This window comes from Talpa occidentalis, unplaced genomic scaffold (genome assembly GCF_014898055.3).
Source record: "Talpa occidentalis isolate TD23 unplaced genomic scaffold, MPIMG_talOcc4v2.1 talOcc4.7, whole genome shotgun sequence".
NCBI lineage: Eukaryota > Metazoa > Chordata > Mammalia > Eulipotyphla > Talpidae > Talpa > Talpa occidentalis.
The window spans coordinates 87978328-87990800 of record NW_023605083.1 but is presented as its reverse complement, the minus strand read 5'-3'; the positions used below and the strand labels follow the sequence as shown (position 1 = coordinate 87990800).

The following is a 12473-nucleotide window of genomic DNA, read 5'->3' as shown; positions in this document are numbered from 1 at the left end:
TTCTAGCATTCTCTCACCAGCTCTTCTCTGCTGCTTCTGCTGCCCTTGCTACTGCTACTGGCGTCCCCATGATGCTGCCCTTATATGCCCAGTCTCTCAGCCCAGGTGTGCCCACCTATGCATGCCCACACCCTATCCAGGTGTCCGCCATCAGGCACACGTGTAGGACCGCAGGGCTCCATCATTAATGCTAATTGAGGGAGGGCGGAAAATCCTGACAATTTTAACTTCCCCTACATACACGCAACCGACCTTTCAACCTCTCTACTTGCTGTGGTACAGGCGCCTTGCATCACAGCCCAAACTGAACTCTTCGTCTGTTCCACTCTCTGGTTTTGGCTCCACTCTTTTTTTACTCTGCTGGCAAGTAAGGCCTGACCATCTCTGGTTTCTGTCCCTTCTCTCCAGCCCCACTACGACTGTCCTATTTCTGGCACGTGTCACCTCTCAGATGGATTTCCACAGCGGGCTGTAGCTCTGCCTTCTCTCCCTGTAATCCTTCTATCCTCTTCTCAGCTATGATAACAAAATAACAAAGCACATAGTATTACTTACCAGAGCTGCATGTTTCATCTTTGAACACTTCAGTTGGTTAGGAAGTGTCCTCTGTAATTTTTTTTTTTTAAAGATTTATTTATTTATACAAGCACTGGGTACAGTCAGAAGCACAGGAGGGTGAGAGAATTCACCAGAGCCAGAGGGGAGAGCAGAGCAGGCAGACTGATGAAGTACACTGCTGAGGGGAGCAGCGGGCGCAGCAGGAGAGGTCTGCGCACCATGCGGGTCCCTCGCCTGGCAGCCAGGGATCGAACTGGCGCTGCAGAGGCCGCGAGCAGCTTCGCAACCCAGCGCTCAACCGCTGCACCACGGGGGAGGCCTGTCCTCTGTAATTTTTGCCTGTCGATCTCAATCGCTCGGAGTGGTTCTGTGCTGTGGGGCTTCACAGCGCACTGAAGGGAGAAGGGCCTGAGTGATTTTGTGGGCCAGAAAGCAAAGGCCAGGGAAGGGGCAGGGACAGTGTCTCATGCACGGCCAGTCTCCAGTGTTAAAGAGGGTATCTGGCACAGAGAAGGCACTCTGCAGATATATGTGAAATGGATGAATTTGGGTAATGAAGCACCTTGCCTAGGGCCACAGTAAATTGGTGGTACAAAGAGGAATTAGATCTAATTTTCCCAACTCCCTTTTGAAACCACAAGACCGCAAATAAGTTAGCCTCTCTTGGCTCCTGTTTCCTTCTCCAGGAAATGGAGAGTAAATATTCTATTCTATAGAGTTATTATGAGGGTTAATTGAGTAGGAGAAGCACTTAGCACAATCCCTGGCACATAGTAAGCACCAAATAAATGGTCGCAATTATTATCATCTCCCACAGGAGTTGAGGTGAATGTGGCAGTCAGGGTATTTACTTAGTTGAGGGAAGACAATCTAGGCTAGATGAATGATTTATATAGTCGATCTAAGAATGTGCTGTTGTATTGCATTGTGGTTTTTACAGATTAAATTAATTGGTAACGTGTCTGTTTCCTACCTGTGCAGGGAGAACTTGGTGGTAGGAACAGAACAGGACCTGGTCATGAACGTCAGCCTAGTTAACTATGGGGAAGATTCCTACATGACAAGCATGACTTTAAATTACCCCAGAAACTTACACTTCAAAAGGATACAAAAGGTAACTGTGATGGCAGTTTTTTTTTTTTAAAAAAGATTTATTTATTTATTTATATAAAAAGCACTGGGTACAGTCAGAAGCGCTGGAGGGTGAGAGAATTTACCAGAGCCAGAGCGGGAAACAGAACAGGCAGACTGATGAAATACACTGCCGAGTGAAGCAGCGGGCACGGCAGGAGAGGTCTGCACGCCATGTGGGACCCTCGCTGGTGGCCGGTGATTGAACTGGTGCTGCAGAGGCTGTGGGCAGCTTCGCAGCCCAGCGCTCAACTGCTGCGCCACCAGGGGAGGCCCTCTGATGGCAGTTTTGAAAGCATGCCACCCCTGCCTTTCTCTCTTCTCCTGCCTGATTCTTTAAGACTTCCTCCCAATGGACTTCCCTGCCACCAGCACCATGCTTGTCCATCTAATCAATAATCATTAACTAGACGAATCCCCAACAGTCCAACTGCATGCCATGGGCCCAGCCACACTACTTTCTGCCTTGGCGACCTTCCATGGGACCACTTGGCTGCAGAATCGCCACCTCCCTGCCTACAGTCTTTCTCAGCCAAAATTCCAAGAGACAGATCATCTTTAATAAATTAGCTTGGGCTGGGACAATAAAAATCAGCCCTGCCATTTATCAGCTGGGATCACAGACACAAAGGCAGTTAGTTGCAAGTTACTATGAATCAGTATTTCTCTCAAGGGCCCCGGCAGCTAAAGGTGTTGATAGGGGGAAAGGATCTCTTGAGTTAATTTCATACAGGCTTTGTGGACTCCACCCCCACTTTAGACCAAAGCCATGAAGACACTGGGAAAGACAAATTCCATTACCACCCAAGGGAAGGTTGCTGGACCTGAGGGTGGAGTTAAGCAGTCAGGTTTGGTATAAAAGCAGACACGTGGGCCTTGGGGTCTCTCTCCTCTTGGCTTCACGGCTCGTGGCTCACGGCCAGCTCTCAGAGTGCCATTGGGATTCTAGGGCAGCGGAAAGGGTAGGACGCATTTAAGACTTTATTTCCCTCTTTTCTCCCTGAGTTGTACATTTCCTCATTTCCCTTGTAAATAAACCTTTTATTAACCTTTTTTATGTGCCTGCAGTTGAGTATTAATAAGTCCCTTTTAAGCGCGTGGGTGAGGACCCACAGTCAGGCAACCTGTTTTATATCTGGGTTGCCCTGTAACAGTGTGACGACACAGATTTTGTTCTGAAATCACAGTCCAACAGAGACTTCACTGCTTAAAGTTAAACCCCTACTTATGAAACCCTCTCACTCTTGCCAGAGAGTCTAAGTCATTTGAAGTGAAGCTGCCTCAATTCCCTCTGAAGCACAGAGCTTCAGATGAAGATTTCCAGACACAGCTTCCACATCTGTCTTAGCAGTTTCCAAGGAATGGGCCCCTGTGTCCTCACCTCAGTGCAGACCTGATATTAACTGGCCCCTTTACACATGGGTCTGCTTTGCTTTGAGCCTCTCAAAATACTGCTTCATTTCCATTTCACTGGACTCCACCCTTCCCCAGAATGCTAGTAACTCTCCCTTTGTTTGGTGAGATACACTATGGTGTGGGTTTCCTCATTGCAAGGAGTTAATAATCCCACCTTTGTCAAACTACAGGTTTCTCGCTGGTGGCCTTGATGATCTGGGCTAGGACAGCATACATTGTATAAAAAGCATGAGATGACCCCATAGCCATCTCCAGTGGAAAGAGTGAGGTACCATCCTTGGAAGAATGAAAAAAACAGCCACTTAGATCATTTTCCATATTCAGTGGGGGCAAGGAAGCGCGGGTGTGAAGGGCTGCAGGCAGTGCTGGCTTCTCCCCATCGTGGGCGCTACATTTGCATGGGCCCAAGTGCAGGCTCAGTCTCCTTCCCAGGAAGACTTTACAGACTCATCCCAGTTAGAATTGATCTCTTTCTCTGAAGCTTCTCACTGCCCTGCTTTCACAGACATTTTAGGCATGGATTTAAATCCCTCAGCTATCTACTACGATCCCTCTTGCCCAGCTCATGAGGAAGACAGGGGTCGAGGCTGATGAGTGTCCCAGCTCCTGGCAGGGTACCTGGCATGTGAATAAAATCAGTGAATGTTTAATTGGTATGAGGAAACTGCTCCTCTCCCCTTTTAAGAATAGTGTCTTCTGTGTTCACAGACTCCTTCTTCAGACATTCAGTGCACTGACCCGAAGCCAGCTGCTTCCGACTTGGTCATGAACTGCAAGATTTCTCACCCCATATTCAAGAAGTCATCTGTGAGTCTGTTTTGACTGGCTAACTTTTCTCACTACCCAGGGGTTGGTGTCTTCTACATCCCAGGCACATTGGAGTCTTCTGGTTGTAGTTTCGACTCTTCCTTTCACTCTACAGTCAATCCCTAACCCTGCTCAAAACTGCCAAGTTTGCTCTGAAAGGAGGGAGTGGTGGGGTGGGGGATACGGCTCTCTCGCCAAACTGCTGGCTCACCCCAGCACAGCAGAGTGAGTTGGGGGTAGTGTGGAAGGCACATCCCTCATTAGTCCCGAGGGGAGTCCCTGACCTGGCAAGGATGATCTCGGTGCATCAGGAAACCTCTGGTTTCCTCCATCATAAAAAGGTGACCTCCTCCACCCTGCTTCCTCTGTATGGACCTGGTGAGGCTCACATGGAATAAGGGATGCGGAAGTAGGCTGTGCTACAAAAATGTGAGGATTATGAATGGTGTTTCCCAGTCTGTTTCATAGTAGGAAGCAGTTAAGAAGTAGTGTTAGGGGGAAAGGATGTCCTGAGCGAACTCCATACAGGCTATGTGGACTCCAACCCCACTCCATCAAGACACTGGGAACTACAAATCCCATGATCACCAAAGGGAAGGTTGTGAGGACCTGAGGGTGAAGTTAAGCAACTATGTTCTCTGTTTTGAGTATTTAACTGGCCATGTGGCCGGGGGTCACTCTCTTGGCCACCAGCGTGCTCGGTGTTTCGCCAGCTTGGCGGGTCATTGGGATTCCAGGTCAGCGGAACCACTTTCAGGGGTAGGACGCATTTACACACTTATCTCCCTCTTTTTCTCCCTGAGTTATTCATTTCCCCATTCCCCCTTCCCTTGTAAGTAAACCTTTTATCAGCCTTTTGCGTGTGCCTGCAGTGTAGCATTAGTAAGTCCCCTTTAAGCGCGCGGGTTGGGACCCACAGTCAGGCAACCCGTTTTATATCGGGGCTGCCCTGTAACAGCTGCAGTAGGAAGCAGAACTGCAAGTGGTAGAAGAATCAGTGACTTTTTAAAAAAATGTGTATTTTCTTACGATCATTGTTCATTTTTGTACAATATTTGATTTCTCCCCTCACATGCAGTCCCCGTAGTTCTCCCACCTCTGCAGCACATGTTACCCATCACCACAGTCCCTTGTGCTCTGCCCTCCCGTTTTGACCTCTCTCCCTCCCCCTCTCCTGCTGTATGTCTCAGATCTATGGTCAGCTTAGAGTGTTGTCTTTTTCCTGACCTGGAGGGGATAATCTAAGCGAAGTAAGTCAGAAGGAAAAAGAGAAATATTGGATGGTATCACTTATAGGTGGAACATTGGGAAACTGAACAAAGGGTCAGTGACTTTTTTTTTTTTAACGACAGGCAAACATTTCAGTAGCGTGGCAGCTAGAGGAGAAAGCCTTCTCAAAAGGGACAGCCAACATCACTGTGACAGTCACCAAGTAAGTAGTGCTGTGTCACAGGGCGCCGAGGAAGAACTCTTTCCATGCGCCTGAGGAAAACGGTCTCCCTCAATGCCCAGGAAGGTGGGAACTTCAGTGAGCCCACAGATAGCACCTGTACCCCTGCAGTGTTTTGCTTTCCCTTCCTGTTATCAATGATATCTAAGAGGGTCCTTTATTGACACACAAAGTGGAACTGTGGTATAGTCTGGTAGAACGAGCCTGCGGCTGGGATTCTAATTCTGGTCCTTTTAACTTCAGAAAGCTCTGTCATCTGCAAAACCTTTATGTATGTTTGGGGGACAGGGGAGGTAACCATGATGGGAAAGTTCTCAAAAAGGGGTGATTTTGCTCTCCCTAGCGACAGTGCCTAGAGACATATTTTAAAAATTGCTATGACCTGGGGGAGGCTGCTATTGGCATCTAGTGGGCAGTTGCTAAATGTCATACAATATATGACTGAGTTATCTGGCTCAAAACGTCAGTAGTGAGAAACCCTTTTAAAATCACTGTTTCTCCAAGTGTGTTCCCCTAGTGATTCTTCTGTATTCTAATTGCTTATCTCCAAGAGTTCATGATTTCTTATTAACTTTGGTTTGTTTCAGGTAGTTGACATTATAATTCGCTATCTGTACATATTCCAATATGATCACCTAAGTTTAAATTTTGTTCATTGCCACACAGTTGACCCCCATTTCATATACCCCCTCCCCCAGTCTCTGACTGCCAGTGACCCTGGGAAGCCAAGGTTCAGAAGCAGCCATATGTACAAAGCAGGTGTGCTGTGAACTGACACTCTCATTTTTTAGTTCCAATGAAAACAAGTCTTTGGCTATAATGACCCACAGCCTTAAATTCAAGCATGGCTTCACTGCAGTTCTTCCCAAGTAAGTATGATAAAGGGGCCAACACCTGCAGGATAGCTTCAGCGTTCTCTCTTGTGGATGGAACTGTGGTCAGGGTGGAGGTGAGCATAGCCTTTCTCTGAGGAGGCTGCTTAGAACCCAGGTGCCCACTGATATCCAGGCCACTAACAGTTGGGTCCTAGTATCATCAGAACAGTATGAACTGGTCTTGCCACAAAAGGGAACTGACATGATGCTAAGGAGGGAAGGGAGGGGTTGTGGGATTGAGAGGTGAGGAAAAAGTAAAGTCACTGAGGAATAGACACAAAACTTGCCAAAGTATACAGAATTCAAATAGCTCACCTCATCCCAGTTGCTCTGCCACCACTTTCTATTTTGAGTTTTAATTCCTCTTAAGGGAATGGTGCCTTCTACTGTATCCCATCGGCAGCATTTAGGCTCGTTTTAAATAAGAACGGGGCTTTGAGGCTAACACAAGTCCGCTCCATTGCAGACCATCAGTGATGTACATGAACACAAGCCAGGGGCTTTCTGACACCAAAGAATTCCTCTTTAATGTAAGTGCTTAATGCGCATCCCTGGAAAGCTACAAGTGGTAAAACACCACCAGCCTTAACTTCCCATTCTGATTTTATTTTGCAGATACAAGGGGAAAATAAATTTGGCGCCAAATTCCAGCTGCAAATCTGTATTCCAACCATAATACAAGGTTTCCAGATTCTAACAGTGAAGAATGTGACAAAGACTCAGGTACTAATAAGTGGTTCTTTACTCTTTCATCTCTCCAGAATGGTTATATCCATCTCAAAAGCACCAAAAATAGAGTGTGGAAAAGGAGTAAAAACAGGATTAGTTAACCTGGGAACACAACAGGAGTAAATTACCACAACCATATTCAGAAGGACTATCCAACACAGCATTTAAAACATTTGGTTTTCCTTCCCTTGGTGAAAAATAAGCAAAAATTCAAATCATCTTTTATAGCTATGGAGACATTTATTTTTCCACTGAAAATTGTTAAGTTATGCTTGTGATTGGCAAACTAGCTTGATAAATATATGGTGTTTCTCGAACTTCTCCCTAAACATTGCCTACCATCTCCCCTTTCCTCTCCCTCCAGTCTTGTCTTTTTTGGTCTCAGCTTTACTATAGCCTGTTTTCTCTTCGGTTGACATCTCAGAGCTCACCAGACACACCAGACACAGCAACCAGACACGCCAGCCTCACCAGACACAGCAACAGGCTCTGGTCAGTATGGCAAATGAGGCCTTGGGCTTCCCCGAACTTTACTTTTGCACATAAAGTGTCAAGACTCAAAAATGAAAATATGGAATTTGCAGCAGGGACTCTGCTAAGTGAGGAAAAGGGCTTACAAGTTGTACACACTTGCTCTCATGTAATTTATTTCTAAAGAACATTTGTTAACAGGTTAAAACATTTCAGTTTCTACTTGGAAGCAAAATCCTTGTTTGAAAAGCTGATTAGAAACATGTTAAGAATGGAAAAATTCCACTTTGCTCTGGAGATGGAGATGGAAAATAGCAACAGGATCTTCACAACTAGTACTTGCTCAGTCTGGCGTAGTAAGGCACCTTGGGCTTAATTAAACAGACTGTGCTGGCAGAGCAAATCCGTGGCAGAACTGAAGTTCAGCATTGTCTTGTGGAAATTCTGGATCTTTCTCTTCATTTGCTTCATGGCAGGCGTGTTCTTCTTCTTGAAGGTCATTTGTTTCAGAACCTTATCTGTGAGGTAATGTAGCCAGAGGACATTATTGTAAGGGTGATATTCACCCCAGCAGTTGTTGTTTTCTTTTCTCATTAGCCTGTAGATCTCAAACTGGTAGTCACCTTCACCTGTGAACAGGTCCTCATCCATGGAAATGTCACAGAAGACTACAATTCCATCCCGTTCCAGGCGCGAGAGGGTGTAGTCAATGATGTTGACTTGTAGCCCAAGGGTGGGGATAGTGCTTGTCTTTCCGTTGAGAGTGTACTGGAGCTCCCGGAGGCTGGTTTTCTTTAAGAGCACGTTCCCCCAGTGTAAGTCTCGGTGCTCAAAGTGCAGTGAGGCCTCTGCCACGGCGAGAGAAGCTGTGATCTGGTGTAGAATGCTCTTTGCAGTACCCAGGGAGTTCAGCTTTTTACTCATTTGCTCTAAGTCAGTCCCTCCAAACTCAAATTCCAGCACAATGAAAAGCTGGTCTTCCTTAAAAAAGTCAGGCCGGTTGTTTGCAGAGCCTTTGGTTGAGTTATAGTTATCCCAGGCTCTGAGGAGCAAGGGAGGGTAAGACCCTTGAACACAGTGCACCGAGTTCAGCCCAATAAAGCCTTCTGTGCGATTGGTTACCTCATCAGCCAGGAGGCTCAACTCTTTGGAGATGATGATCTCTGGCAGGATTTCCTCAAAAGTTTTCTGATGGGTTCCATTGACTAAATCTGGTCCTTCAATAGCAATGATTTTTAGGGCTACAGGTGTGTGATTGACATTTATTTGAAACACTTCGCCGAACACCCCCTCCCCAATCTTCTCACAGTTTTGTAGTTTTTCTCTGGGAAGGCAATAGCTAAAGGGGATAGGACCTTCCTGGTTGCATTCCCCATAAACCTTTTCAGCATCAAATTCCTTTTTATCTGCAATATGTAGTGTCTTTAAGGGGGTTAGCAAATGCATGGAAGAGGAGTGCCAAGGGGACATAGCCCTGTTTGTTCTGTCCATGACAGGAGGGTTTGCATATTCTGCTATGAGGGACCCTGGGAGAGAACTGGCAATGCTATTGCTGCTGCACACCTCTGACACAGCAGTGACAATCTTCTTCTTGTGGAAACTGAAGGAAGCTCTGGCTTTGGTCCATGGGCAGGCATTCAGCATAAGAGTCAGGTCCTGGATGCCGAGTGACTCATTTGCCATCTTCTGGGGTTTTTCAGACCCGTGGTAATGGAGGGAGGTTTCCTCTGTCTCTTGATGCTTCCTTTTCCGTCTTGGTCCTGTTCTCTTAGGCCTGTTGGTTTCCCCAGGTACAAGACCGCCCCTGCAACCATTGGCCTCCTCATATTCTATCTGGATAGCCCCTTGAGACTCAGTCCGTTGATACGAGCCCTGGTTTGTGGTCCGACTCTTACAGGTGCTTGATGAACCTGGAGTCTCCGGTCTCTTTCCTAACAGTTTCCTCTCACAGCAAGAACCCCTCATATTCTTCCTATCAGTCCCAAACTCCGAATCCTCAGAGTTTCCTGAGTCCACAGAACCAAAGAGAGCTGACCTGAGGCTGGCACGGGCTTGAGAGGCCAACCTGGCGAACCTGCCTCCTCCTGTAGCTGCGTCCTGGGAGCAGGGGAGAGGCGATTGGTTCAGGGTGGCTGCCGGGAAGTGGAAGTCGCTCGAAACTTCCGAGGCTTCATCTAGAGAGGCGGAGGGGTCCATACAGATGCTGCCGTCTCCTGGCGCTGGGGACCCAGGGCCGGGGCCGGGAGAGGCCGGAGAACTGAACAGGGAGGCGCTGGTGCCCAGGTCGCCGCCGTCCCTGGGCTGTCTGCTGCCACTGAGGTCCCGGCTGAGGCGGCCCGGGTTACAGCTGGGGAAGGGCGGCGGGCCGAGCGGGCCGTAGGGGGTGCTGCACTTCAGCGGGGGCCGGGCTCGCAGCCTCCGGCGCTTGGGAGTCACGACCAGGCTAGGCTGGTCCCGGGCGCGTCGACTCCCGGCGCGCGTTCGCCGTCTACCCACCGGGCTGCAGGAGAAGTCGGGGTCGTCAGGATCATCGGAGGCTACAGAGGACGAGGGGCCGCCGTCGCTGCTGCTGCTGCTGCTGAACACACACTGCCGGCCCTGCGGCTGGAACCACTGCGCGGCTGCCCGGCCCGGCCGCCCCCGCGGCTCCCAGCCGCCGGCAGCTCCGTACGTTCGGAAGAGCCGACTCCTGGGTCGCGGGAGTGACGCCGCCATGGCCGGCGCCCGCCCGGACTTTCAAACGCAAACACCGCGAGACTTCGCGAGACGCAGGCGCGCCCGCCGCCCGCTGGGTCCTAGCGCCCGCCGCCCGCCGCCGGCCCGCCCGCCCTCAGGGTCCTAGCGCCGCGGGCTGGCGCCAGCCTGGAGGAGCGAATAAGCGGCAGTTTGCCTTGTTCATTGCGTGTCGGGAATGGCTCTCGTTGCAGGCCTCCACGGAGTGCACCGGAAGTAAGGAGTGCGCTTGTGGGAGCAATTCGGCTCAGGTGAGCTTGGCTGTCCCGAGAGGCCGAGGGAGGGGGGTGGGCTTGGAACGGGTCGTGAGGGTCCCGGCTTCTGCTTCCCCGAGGTCCCCCCACCCCGCCCCTCCTCAGAGCGCTCGCTGGGGGCCCAAGACAGCACCCCCCACTTCCCCGCCTTAGCCTCTTCATTGAGTCACATTTGCCAAGGCTGCGGCTTTCTGTGCCGTTAAAATTTCCAGCTTTTCCGCACGAAATAGGATTGTGCTAACTAGATTTGACTTTTCTAGAATGTGGAAGGTTGGCATTCAGTGAGCTGTGACGTCAGTTCGGATAAGGACAATGTAACCGTGATTGCAGAGTTCTCCGTGACTAAGCGGGTAATGCTCCAGATTTAGGTAGCTGCTCAAACCTGTTTCTAGGACATCTTCCCTAGAAACGAGAATGGCATCTCAAAAATAACAACCAAAACAGGTCTCTGACCCGCCTTCTGTCCCAACCTGTTGTTTACCCAACCATTCAGGGTAACTTAATAGGATAACTTGCTCAAGTCACTTGCTAGGAATGACTTGTGACCCCTCCCTTACCTGCATTCCCATGTCAATTTCAGCAGCAAGCTCAGCATTCCAGCTCCAGATTAAATCCATTCACTTCTCTCCATCTTCCTTGCTACTGTTGTAGTTCAGGCCACCGTCTATTAGACCGTTGTAGTGACATTCCACCTGTTCTTGCCAAGCTCCCTACATAATACCTGCATTTCTATTTTAAACAAACATTGTGCACTTCTCTGCCTTTATTTTCATGTTAGCATTTGAATGCACTCACTGATATCCATACTTTTTTGGTGGCCCCTGTATGGTACTGCACAACCAGATCTCTGCACACTTCCTCCCCTTCATCTCCAACTACTCTCTTCTCCCCTGCTTGTTATATCCCTGACACGCCGCTAGTGGACGCTGCTTACACTGTTCTGGCCTTTCTACTCCACAGCTGGCCAGTGTGCTGGCCACCGGATTTTTGTACTTGGCGTCCCTTCTGCATGGCAGTGCGCTGTCCCCAGATCTTCATGTGTGTGGTTTCTTTCTGTGTATAGCTCAGATGTTACCTTTTTAGAGAAGTCTTCACTGATCACTCATTCTAAAGTGGAAAGTGCAAGTGTAACATGTTACAGTTACCCAGATAAGAGTGATGACATCTGCACTGAGTGAGCAGCAGTGGGGATGGAGAACAAGAGACAGTTGCAAGGGAGGTTAAAAAAATTGTAAAGGATTGACATGGGACAGGTGATTGGGTGTGTGGCATGAAGTAAAGTGGCTTGGGTAACTGTGTGGTTGCTGAAACCATTAACCTGGCTGAGGAACTTTAGAAAAGGGACATATTTACAGGGTGAGATGGTGAATGCTGTGCATAACCATGAAGTCCGTGTCTAAAATATGTTTTCCCCTCCCCCCTTCATTTTTATAGTTACTAGCAGATATAACTGAACTGCAGATCCTTGGTGAAATATCTTTTGACAAAAACCTGTATGAGGAGCAGAATGGAAAGAACAACAGAACTACGGTAATCCCTGGCTGTTTCCTGGGGAGTGGCCTAGAAAACATGTACCTCACTTGTACTGCACTCTGCAGCCTTCTCTTCTTGTTGTCGGTCTTATCACCTCTGATCTTGACTCTGCCACCAGATGTTTCTGCCACCCTCTGTCACTTAGTTTCTGCCTCAGTTTTTCCATCTGACGGGGAGCAGTTGTATAAGAGGGCTAAGCTGAGGTAGCTGAAATAACTAGGGCTGGAATCAACAGCTATAAAGACTTGGATATGAAAATGTATTGCTTTTTTAAACATTTTCCTAAGTGAGAAATTCTATTTTTGTATACATTAGCTCTTTCTGGTCAGTAGTATCAGTGCTTAGTTCCAGCAGTTAACAGAATATTCAGCAATGCATCATTCTTTTGTAAGTCTTAGACTAAGAATTCTTGAGATTTGCTTTGCAGAAGTATGACCCCTAAGTCAAGCTGATGTCTGTGATCTGTGTGCTGAATGCTCCTTTGTGTGCTGCCCTGACTTCTCTCTCTATTTTTTT

General features: G+C 48.4%; 2 protein-coding genes across 3 annotated transcripts in view; one reads left to right on the top strand and one right to left on the bottom strand.

The window, feature by feature from the left end:
• The window catches only part of ITGAE (integrin subunit alpha E), a 68790-nt gene that overhangs the window by 48706 nt on the left and 7611 nt on the right, over positions 1-12473 (top strand). For both annotated transcript variants that reach the window (XM_054689742.1, XM_054689743.1), the window contains 9 exons: positions 1540-1672; positions 3814-3912; positions 5265-5344; positions 6154-6231; positions 6704-6767; positions 6853-6960; positions 10365-10421; positions 10685-10774; positions 11859-11954. In XM_054689742.1, the coding sequence (XP_054545717.1) occupies positions 1540-1672; positions 3814-3912; positions 5265-5344; positions 6154-6231; positions 6704-6767; positions 6853-6960; positions 10365-10421; positions 10685-10774; positions 11859-11954 (805 nt within the window). The remainder of the gene's footprint in view (positions 1-1539; positions 1673-3813; positions 3913-5264; positions 5345-6153; positions 6232-6703; positions 6768-6852; positions 6961-10364; positions 10422-10684; positions 10775-11858; positions 11955-12473) is intronic.
• On the bottom strand, positions 6732-10152 carry HASPIN (histone H3 associated protein kinase). Its single transcript, XM_037492470.2, has one exon. It carries the CDS (start codon positions 10150-10152, stop codon positions 7810-7812), a length of 2343 nt encoding a protein of 780 aa, XP_037348367.1. The 3' UTR covers positions 6732-7809.